The 12,110-nt window shown below is 25.7% G+C and overlaps 1 protein-coding gene across 3 annotated transcripts in view; it reads left to right on the top strand.

Moving 5' to 3' along the window:
- The window catches only part of Skel (DM13 and DOMON_DOH domain-containing protein skeletor), a 57,869-nt gene that overhangs the window by 19,721 nt on the left and 26,038 nt on the right, over positions 1 to 12,110 (top strand). For all 3 annotated transcript variants that reach the window (XM_075292474.1, XM_075292473.1, XM_075292472.1), the window contains exons 3-5: positions 4,001 to 4,150; positions 4,263 to 4,613; positions 10,380 to 10,639. In XM_075292474.1, the coding sequence (XP_075148589.1) occupies positions 4,001 to 4,150; positions 4,263 to 4,613; positions 10,380 to 10,639 (761 nt within the window). The remainder of the gene's footprint in view (positions 1 to 4,000; positions 4,151 to 4,262; positions 4,614 to 10,379; positions 10,640 to 12,110) is intronic.

Below are 12,110 nucleotides of genomic sequence, written 5' to 3'. Positions count from 1 at the left end.
TTGACTAAATTTTTCGTAAAGAGGTGATCACATTAAAGTTAGATCTTTCTCAAAAGGGCCATGAAAGAAAAGTAAAGAAAGCGTATTTATTAATGTCCATTCACTCAGAAAAAAATTAACCCATCACGAAATGTTGGTTAATTTTAGAAAATTTTAAGTAAATTGTATTACAATTGCCGATATCACAAAACAAATTAATATTTTTCGATAAATCGAAGAAAATTTATGAGAAATATTTATTATTTGTTCACTTGTTAAAGAAAATTTCGTAGTTTGAAGGAAAAAATTAGAGCTAAAAATTGCAAAAATGTCTTTAGCCATATGAAGTTCAAGATGGGCAATTTGCAATTTTTATACCCTCCACAATAGGATGGGGGGTATATTAACTTTGTCATTCCGTTTGTAACACATCGAAATATTGCTCTAAGACCCCATAAAGTATATTTATTCTGGGTCGTGGTGAAATTCTGAGTCGATCTAAGCATGTCCGTCCGTCCGTCTGTTGAAAACACGATAACTTTCGAAAGAAAAAAAAGCTATGGACTTGAAACTTGGCACAAGTAGTTGTTATTGATGTAGGTCGGATGGTGTTGCAAATCGGCCATATCGGTCCACTTTTACGTATATCCCCCATATATACCGACGCTAACATTTGGCTTTCGAAGCCTCTAAGAGAAACAAATTTCATCCGATCCGGCTGAAATTTGGTACATGGTGTTAGTATATGGTCTCTAATAACCGTGCAAAAATTGGTCCACATCGGTCCATAATTATATATAGCCCTCATATAAACCGATCCACAGATTTGACCTCCGGAGCCTCGTGGAGGAGCAAAATTCATCCGATACGGTTGAAATATGGTACATGGTGTTAGTATATGGTCTCTAACAACCATGCAGGAATTGGTCCATATCGGTCCATAATTATATGTAGCCCCTATATAAACCGATCCCCAGATTTGAACTCCGGACCCTCTTGGAAGAGCAAAATTCACCCGATCCGGTTGAAATTTGGTACGTGGTGTTAGTATATGGTCTCTAACAAACATGCAGGAATTGGTCCGCACCGGTCCATAATTATATAGACCAATATAAACCGATCCCCAGATTTGAGCAAAATTCATTCAATCCGGTTGAAATTTGGAACGTGGTGTTAGTATGTGGTCTCTATCAAACACGTAAGAATTGATCCATATCGGTCCATAGTTATATATAGGCCCCATATAAATCAATCCCCAGATTTGACCTCCGGAACCTCTTGGAGGAGCAAAATTCATCCGATTCGGTTGAAATTTGGTACGTGGTGTTAGTATGTGGTCTCTAACAACCATGCAAAAATTGGTTCATACCGGTCTTAATTATATATAACCCTCATTTAAACCGATCCCCAGATTTGACCTCCGGAGCTCTTGGAGAAGCAAAATTCATCCGACCCGGTTGATATTTAAAATCATATAAATCAATCCCCAGATTTGACCTCCGGAACCTCTTGGAGGAGCAAAATTCATCCGATTCGGTTGAAATTTAGTACGTGGTGTTAGTATGTGGTCTCTAACAACCATGCAAAAATTGGTTCATACCGGTCTTAATTATATATAACCCTATTTAAACCGATCCCCAGATTTGACCTCCGGAGCTCTTGGAGAAGCAAAATTCATCCGACCCGGTTGATATTTGGTACGTGGTGAAATTAAGTACTTTGCGCTAGTATATGGCCGCTAACAACCATGCCAAAATTGATCCATATCGGTCTATAATTATATATAGCCCATCTCCAAAAATAATCTACCAAAATTTTATTTCTGTAGAAAATTTTGTCAAAATTTTATTACTTGTCAAATTTTAATTTCTATCAAAAATTTAAGGATTGTGGTATTGATTCTGGGCCCAAAATGCAACTTATTTAGGGACCAATCTATCTAAAATTAGGAGACAGATCTCATTTTTTGGAATTTTCATTCTCTTTTGCGATATATTAATTAATTAATAATTATATTAATAAAGCTTTCACCAACAAACAAATGCCAGTTTAAAAATCCAAATTATGACTGATACTTCAAAGTAAAAACTTTTCTGAATTCTAAACAAAACTTCAAGCCAATGATACAAAATCATCAAAATAAGTCTTAGCCTATATTTGAAGCGTTTTTATCTATAGATTCAATATTTCAGTTAATTTAAGAGCGATTTCTTTAAAATAAAAATATTTTTCTTTACTTTAATCAAAGGCAAACGAATTTAACGGAAGGACACAAATTTCCAAAATTTGTGTTTTAAATTTAATAAAAATATTTTTTTTTGAGGAAAAATTATTACTTCCATTTAATTAAAATTTAATTTTTAAAGAAATTTGTTAATATTGTTATATTAATAATGCGTGTCCTCAAAAAAAAAAAAAAATACAATGTATTTTTTTTCAGTGTGGGTAATACGAATTTAGTACATACTTCATGAAAAAATTTTTAGGGTCAAGAAAACTTTCTCAAATATTAGAAGAATTTTAACTAAAACATAATAGTTTCTATGAACTAAAGTAAAGTTAAATTGGCTTTAGTCTCCTGGAGGATTCAGTTTATTTAAAGTGCATATTTGGTCACTAAATATCTGAAGAATAAATTATTTTTGTATTAAAATTTTAGATTGTATTTCGTTAGTTAGAATTTCAAAAATTTTTTTGACGCATTTAAATTTATTCACTTTTTAAAGAAAATTTGGAAGTTTTAAGGAAAAAATTGAGTTCAAAATTGTAACAATGTCTTTAGTACCATACGAAGTTCATGAAGGGCGAATTATTTGTAAAATTTCTAAATATTAAGAGAGAAGTTCATCAATGTGATATCACAATGGACTGAATAGTCTAAGTGAGCCTGATACATCGGGCTGCCACCTAACCTAACCTAACCTAAATATTAAGAAATTCTGAACTATTTTGAGGAGACAGAATTTAGTAAATATTTATGCTTTATTTGTGTTTAAATTTTTCTTCTTTTTGGTTCAACTAATTAACGTAAACAAAAGTCAAGATTAAAGTAAAGAAAATATTGTCAAATGATTCCATGAACTAAAATATAATTAAATTGGCTTTAGTTCTATATGCTTTTTTTGAGTATTGTGCAATTTAATATTCCTTTTAAATGGTCATAAATCAACGAGTGTTTCTCGAAATTTTGCCTTTTTAAATAAATAATGTTTTGTTTCCCACAAATGTCGAATATTTCAAAATAACAATTTATTTTAAATATCTAGCACAAAGCAATAATAAATTATTACTAGAATCTTAAATTTTATGCACACCCTTAATGAGTTTAAATCTTAATTTAATTTATAGGTCAAGAGATTTTAATAACATTGATTTATACGATATTTAAATACTAAAAGCAAGCGATTAATGACTATTATTAATTGCTAAATTCTGACTAAGATAACTCCTGACAGAAAACAAAATTCGACGAAATACAAAAACGCAATACATTTATTACTATTTGTGGTTTATTTTTTTTTTTTTCTTTCTAAATTTGTTTTCATTTTTAATATAAAAATATCAATAATAATAGGACAGAGAAACAAATCAAATTAGAAAAGTTACGGGGATTAACAAATTAGTAATCAAAAATAAATACACATATCCAGATACACTGAGACAAATAGACTGCTACGGACTATAACTTTAGAGGCGGATGAGTTAGCACTAAAGCTAGTGAGGCAAGTTATAATCGTACACACACACGCACACTCAAGCATTCCTACATTAGCTGACCACGTTTGTGCCTTAAGTCTTTTGTTTTTTAGTATGCAAAATCATTGGCTAACAAAAAAAAACAAGAATTTAATGATGCCGAACTTCTTTCCAAATGTTGTTTACATTTATTGTTGCCTTCTATATTATTGTTTTGTTGTTGTTATTGTTGTTTTTTCGTATGTATGATAGTTAAGCCAATTGCTAATGATGTTAATTTGTTTGTGGTTGTTTTATGATTTTGTTTTTGTTATTTATTTTCTAGTGTTTTCATTCACAAGCGCTTCATTTCCATATTTTGGCACAAAAATCGGTGCATTAAAACGATTACATCATGGTGTTTCCGGTGATGTATATGCCGTAGATTCCAGAACATTATTTGTGAAAAAATTCAATTATGATGGCGAGGCACCAGGTAAACATTTTCAAACAAACTCAAAATAAAAATAATACTTTTCATAAAATCATTCGATGGAACAAAATTGCTAATGTTTTTATTTATCTTATTCTTATATTTATTATTTAAGCTGCCTATTTCTATGTGGGTAGCACGGGAAAACCCAGTGCTGTTGGTGGTACCCGTCTTCGAGATGAAAAAGGTGGTGCTACATCATTAACCAAACGCTATAGAAATAAAGATATCACATTAACCCTACCCGAGGGTATGACCCTAAAGGACATTAAATGGTTCTCAGTATGGTGTGATGAATTCGCTGTTAATTTTGGTGATGTTACCATACCGAATAATTTGGATTTTCCACGTCCCCAGAAACTTGGCAGTTTATCCGGTGTCCATGGTGTCAAATCGGATCCCATTGTTGTGGTAGATGCCCAAACATTACTTGTGCCCAATTTCAGTTATGATGGTGAAGCACCAGGTGAGTTAAATATTGGTATACATTTTAAATAAAACAAACGCAGCCATTCATTATTAAATTTTTTGGGGAGCTATCGTTAAGCCAAATATGTAAAATCCTTATAATAAGTCTTAAACTACATTTGACGCGTTTCTGCCTTTTAAAAAAAATATTCAATATTTTAGTTATTTTCTTCAAAACACAAATTTCTTTACTTTGAAGATATAAAGTAAAGGAAATAATCAGAAATAATCTCTATATTAACTGAGATATTAATTGACATTTATATTGAAGATTTTGCATCTTTAGTTTAAAGCTTTCTTTAATATACAATTTCAAGTGGATTTTACGAAAACATAGTACCTGAAGGAGATTGTTTCAAATGACACGCTTCCCGAAGTTAAATTTAAAATTTCCACATACGGAGACTACATCAGATTCTGCATTTCTAAAATCCGTTTTTGTTTGAGTTTTAGAGGAATCTTAAATATCTCGTCTAAGCGTACAAGAAAATGACGAAATAATGCCTTGATTTGACATCTAAATTCTGTAGATTTTTAACCCCATTATTAGAATGAGTAGGAGAAATAAAATCTGGTATTTTTGTTTTTAGTTTCGAGCAATTTGTATGACCATTGTGCCTTCTATTCCCTGAAGGATTGAAATCAGGAGAACTAAATAAAAACTACATTCGCCAGATGTCTTTGTGGGTCGAAAGTACCTCCAGATATCCATTTTTAGGGAAATCGAATAAAAATTGTGGTTTCTAGAATCCCAAGAAATCAAATCAGGAGATCGATCTATATAGGGACTATACCAAATCATGGACCAATACACACAATATTTGCAAGACCTATTTGTGATCCTAAAATATGTCTAGATATTAATTTTCAGGGAAATTGTATACAAATTGCGGCTTCTAGTATCCCAAAAAGTCAAATCGGGAGATCGGTCATTATGGGGGCTATACCAAAACGTTGACTGATGCTAACCATATTCAGCATAACAAGTTTTGGTCCTAAGCTACCTCCAGATTTCCAAATTCAGGCAAATGGTACAAAATGTACAGTTTCTAGAAGCCCAAGATGTCAAATAGGGAAATTGATCTATATGGGGGCTACTTTAAAACATGGATCAACCAAATATTTTTGGTACACCTATGTTATTTGTGGTCCTAAAATACCTTCAGATTTTCAGAAAAATCTGACAAAAAGTTGGTGTTTCTACACGCCCAAGAAATCAAATCGGTAGATAGGTCTATATGGCGGCTATAACAGAACATGGACGCCATTTTTGGCACTCCTATTTGTGGACCTAAAATGCTTCAAGGAAATAGGATAAAATTTTCAGTGTTACCACAGTTTAGACAAAATTACAAATTAAATTTTGACAAAATTTTCTATAGAAATAAACTTTTGACAAAATTTTGTATAAAAATAAAATGTTGACAAAATTTTCTATAGAAATAAAATTTTGACAAAATTTTCTATAGAAGTAAAATTTTGAAAAAATTTTCTATAGAAAGAAATAAAATGAAGAAATAAAATGTTTACAAAATTTTCTATAGAAATAAAATTTTTACAAAATTTTCTATAGAAATAAAATTTTTACAAAATTTTCTATAGAAATAAAATTTTTACAAAATTTTCTATAGAAATAAAATTTTGACGAAACTTTCTATAGAAATAAAATTTTTAAAAAATTTTCCATAGAAATAAAATTTTGACAAAATCTTCGATCAAACAAATAAAATGTTGACACAATTTTCTATAGAAATAAAATTTTTACAAAATTTTCTATAGAAATAAAATGTTTAACCAATTTTCTATAGAAATAAAATTTTGACGAAATTTTCTGTACAAATAAAATTTTGACAAAAGTTTTTACAGAAATAAATAAAATGAAGAAATAAAATGTTGACACAATTTTCTATAGAAATACAATTTTTACAAAATTTTCTATAGAAATAAAATTTTTACAAAATTTTCTATAGAAATAAAATTTTGACGAAACTTTCTATAGAAATAAAATTTTTAAAAAATTTTCCATAGAAATAAAATTTTGACAAAATCTTCGATCAAACAAATAAAATGTTGACACAATTTTCTATAGAAACAAAATTTTTACAAAATTTTCTATAGAAATAAAATGTTTAACCAATTTTCTATAGAAATAAAATTTTGACGAAATTTTCTGTACAAATAAAATTTTGACAAAAGTTTTTACAGAAATAAATAAAATGAAGAAATAAAATGTTGACACAATTTTCTATAGAAATACAATTTAGACAAAATTTTATATAAAAATAAAATCTTGACAAAATTTTCTATAGAAATAAAATCTTGACAAAATTTTCTATAGAAATAAAATTTTGACAAAATTTTCTACAGAAAGATATAAAATGTTAACACAATTATTTATAGAAATAAATACAAAATTTTCTATAGAAATAAAATTTTTACAAAATTTTCTATAGAAATAAAATGTAAACACAATTTTCTATTAAAATAAAATTTTGGCGAAATTTTCTATAGGAATAAAATTTTTACAAAATTTTCCATAGAAATAAAACTTTGAAAAAATTTTCTATAGAAATAAATAAAATGAATAAATAAAATGTTGACACAATTTTCTATAGAAATAAAATTTTTACAAAATTTTCTGTAGAAATAAAATTTTCTATAGAAATAAAATTTTGATGAAATTTTCTATACAAATAAAATTTTGACAAAATTTTCTAAAGAAATAAAATTGTGACAATTTTTTTTTTAGAAATAAAATCCTGATAAAATTTTCTATAGAAAAAAGTTGACAAAATTTTCTATAAGAATAGACAAGATTTTATATAGCAATAAAATTTTGACAAAATTTTATATAAAAATAAAATCTTGACAAAATCTTCTATAGAAATAAAATTTTGAAAATATTTTCTATAGAAATAAAATAAAATGAAGAAATAAAATGTTAACACAATTTTCTATAGAAATAAAATTTTTACAAAATTTTCTATAGAAATAAAATTTTTACAAAATTTTCTATAGAAATAACATGTCAACACAATTTTCTACAGAAATAAAATTTTGACGAAATTTTCTATAGAAATAAAATGACAACACATTTTTCTATAGAACTAAAATTTTGACAAAATTTTCTATAGAAATAAAATTTTGACAAAATTTTCTCTAGAACGAAAATAAGGACCAAATATTCTTAAAAAATACAATTTAGATAAAATTTTCTAACGAAATAAAATTCTGCTAAAATTTTCTATAGAAATAAAAACTTGACAAAATTTCCTATAGAAATAAAACTTTGACAAAATGTTCTCTAGAAATAAAATCCTGATGTTATTTTGGATCCACAAATATGGTCTTTTTATGATTTTACTTCTTGATTATTTATAAAACCAAACTTGCATTAAATTTTACAGAATAAGCAGAATAAGCATTTCTATAGAAATAAAATTTTTAAAAAATTTTCTATAGAGATAAAATGTTTACAAATTTTTCTATAGAAATGAAATGTTAACACAATTTTCTATAGAAATAAAATTTTTACAAAATTTTCCATAGAAAAAAAATGTTGACAAAATGTTCTATAGAATAAGATGAAGAAATAAAATGTTGACACAATTTTTTATAGAAATAAAATTTTGACAAAATTTTCTCTAGAAATAAAATCCTGATGTTATTTTGGATCCACAAATATGGTCTTTTTATGATTTTACTTCTAGATTATCTATAGAACCAAACTTGCATTAAATTTTACAGAATAAGCAGAATATGCATTTCTATAGAAATAAAATTTTTACAAAATTTTCTATTGAAATAAAATTTTTACAAAATTTTCTATAGAAATGAAATGTTAACACAATTTTCTATTGAAATAAAATTTTGACGAAATTTTCTATAGAAATAAAATTTTTACAAAATTTTCCATAGAAATAAAATTTTGACAAAATTTTCTATAGAAATGAAATGTTAACACAATTTTCTATGGAAATAAAATTTGGACGAAATTTTCTATAGAAATAAAATTTTTACAAAATTTTCCATAGAAATAAAATTTTGACAAAATTTTCTATAGAAATAAATAAAATGAAGAAATAAAATATTGACACAATTTTCTATAGAAATAAAATGTTGACAAAATTTTCTTTAGAATTTTTACACAATTTTCTATAGAAATAAAATGTTGACACAATTTTGTATAGAAATAAAATTTTGACACAGTTTTCTATACAAATAAAATTTTTACAAAATTTTCTATAGAAAGAAATAAAATGTTGACAGAATTTTCTATAGAAATAAAATTTTGACAAAATCTTCTATAGAAAGAAATAAAATGAAAAAATAAATTTTCTATAAAAATAAAATTTTTACAAATTTTTTTGTAGAAAGAAATAAAATGTTGGCACAAAAGTTTATATAGAAATAAAATTTTAACAAAACTTTCTATAGAAATAAAATTTTAGCAAAATTTTCTATAGAAATAAAATGTTGACACAATTTCCTATAGAAATAAAATTTTTACAAATTTTTTTTTAGAAATAAAATCCTAAAACTTTTCTAAAAATTTGTCTTCTTGATTATTTATAAAATCAAACTTGCATTAAATTTTACAGAATAAGCATAATAAGCATTTCTATAGAAATAAAATTTTTAAAAAATTTTCTATAGAAATAACATTTTGACAAAATTTTGTATAGAAATAAAATTTTGACAAAATTTTCTATAGAAAGAAATAAAATGAAGAAATAATATGTTGACACAATTTTCTACAGAAAAAAATATTGACAAAATTTTCTCTACAGCTAAAATGAAGACAAAAATTTCTAAAGAAATACAATTTAGACATAATTTTCTATAGAAATAAAATTGTGACAAATTTTTCTATAGAAATACAATTTTGACAAAATTTTCTACAGAAATAAAATTTTGACAAAATTTTCTATGGAAATAAAATTTTGGCAAAATTTTTCTATAGAAATAAAATTTTGACTAAATTTTCTATAGCAATAAAATGTTGACAAAATTTTCTATAGAAATAAAATTTTGACAAAATCTTCTATTGAAATAAAATGTTGACAAAATTTTCTATAGAAATAGAATTTTGACAAAAAATCCTATAGAAATAAAATTGTAACAAAATTCTTTATAGAAATAAAATTTTAACAAAATTTTTTATAGAACAAAAATTTTGACAAAATTTTCTATAGAAATAGAATTTTGGGAAAATTTTCTATAGAAATAGAATTTTGAGAAAATTTTCTATAGAAATAAAATTTTTACTAAATTTTTTATAGAAATAAAATTTTGACAAAATTTTCTATAGAAATAAAATTTTGAGAAAATTTTTTATAGAAATAAAATTTAACAAAATTTTTTATAGAAATAAAATTTTGATAAAATTTTGTTTAGAAATAACATTTTTACAAAATTTTCTATAGAAATAAAATTTTGACAAAATTTTCTATAGAAATGAAATGTTAACACAATTTTCTATAGAAATAAAATTCTGATAAAATTTTCTATAGAAATAAAATTTTTACAAAATTTTCAATAGAAATAAAACTTTGACAACATTTTCTCGAGAAATAAAATCCTGATGTTAGTTTAGATCCACAAGTATGGTCTTTTTATGATTTTACTTCTTGATTATCAATAGAACCAAACTTACATTAAATTTTTTTAAGAAATAAGTGTATTATAATATTTTAAATATTTTTTTTTTTTTACATAAAAAATTAATAAAACAATTCTTTAATTTTTCCCGTTTTTCCAACAGATGCCAAATTTTGGGTTGGCCAAGGTGAACGACCCACATCCAATGGTCTACGCATACCAGATGAAAATGGCAAAGAGAATCCCTTGCGCCGTTATGATCATAAGACAATTGTTTTAACTTTACCCGATGATCTGACTATTTTCGATATTGGCCATTTTGGTGTTTGGTGTGAAGCTTTCACCGTTGATTTTGGTCATATTCGTATACCCAAACCTCTTAATGTTCCACCATCATTAAAAATGTTGGGTATTAGCCCTCAGGTAAAAAAACATGTCAATTCTATATTAAATAATTTAGACTTTTAGAATAGCACCCATAACAAAAAAAACGCTGCTATTAAGTGTTTGCACTTGAAATTGTTTTTAACAGAAAAGATCAACAAATCACATTTAAATTAAAAGAACACTTTTTTTAGATTAGAGTTGTTGTTGTTTTTCGAAATTTGAAACATACACAAAAACAATTTTTTATATGTCTTTTATAATATTTTTCATAGTCTTAAGTTTGTAATTTTAATTATGTTTTCCTGTCTTCTTTTATTTAAAATATTTATTTGATCACACATTTCTAAGTTTGAACAAATGTCAAATGGAGCTTGGTAAGGAAAAAAAAAATTTGGGTGGCAATATTAAAATGATTCGTGAAGGAATTTGAATTTGAAGGCTCCAATATTTTTTGTTCAAATTTCCTAATTGCTCAAACTATCCAAAATATTTATGTATTTTCTGCCAAATCCCTAAAATATTCTAATTACTATTTAAGTTTTCTCCTAAGATAAAAACAAAAACCATTTTTTTGTATTTTTTTTTTATTACAATAAAAAATGTCATTAAATAAATAAATAAAAAAATATGTGTTTGAATATGGAAGGTTTTTATGTATAATTAAAACATTTTTTTTTTGGGAATAAACAAAACTAAAATATATATTTTGGTAAAAATTTAAATAGATACAAAGTGAAATATGTTTTTTTGGAATGCCTTTTTTTTTTGAAAAATTATTTTTAAAATATGTGTAACACCATGGAATTGGGTTTATACAATAAAAATTAATAATTGAGCTGTATATCTGTTTTTGGTATTGCTTGAATTTTGCGCTGATTTACCCCACCTCCCCCCATATTTTCCTAGTTCTGCCACCTGCCGCCTATTTTATAAGAAACAAAAGAATAAATCACAAAAAGCTTTCTCCAAACAAAAAAAACAAAAGGAAAAGAATAAATCACAAAAAGCTTTCCCAAACAAAAAAAAAAGAAGCGATTACTAACTCGAAGCACCTCAGCTTTCAGGATAAACCTCCTTTTTCCATTTCTTTCAATACATTTTGTGAATGTTTCCTTTTTTCTAATTTCATTTTTTTTCTTTTCGGCAAAAACACAAAAAAAACAATAACAAAAATATTTTCAAAATTTAAATATTTTTCTAAAATAAAAAAAAAAACATTTTTCATTTTGTATTTATATAAATTTCATGCTAAAAAAACCCAAAAGAAAGATTATACATAAAAATATTTTTCATATTCTTAAGGAACACAATATCATTAGGAATTTTGAAGAGATGGACAAATGGTCAATTTGGCTTCAAGGTAAAATTAAATGAGAGACCATAAAATGTACCCTCAAGCTTTATTGACCATGTTTACGCCCCCTTAACCACTACACACTACAGTATGCCTGCCGTATAGCATAAATATCAATCATTTATTATAGCCAACATCCAACCATAAACAACA

This window comes from Haematobia irritans, chromosome 1, assembly GCF_050003625.1.
Source record: "Haematobia irritans isolate KBUSLIRL chromosome 1, ASM5000362v1, whole genome shotgun sequence".
Taxonomy (NCBI): Eukaryota; Metazoa; Arthropoda; class Insecta; order Diptera; family Muscidae; genus Haematobia; species Haematobia irritans.
Note: the sequence above shows the minus strand (reverse complement) of the source record. Positions and strands in the feature narration are given on the sequence as shown.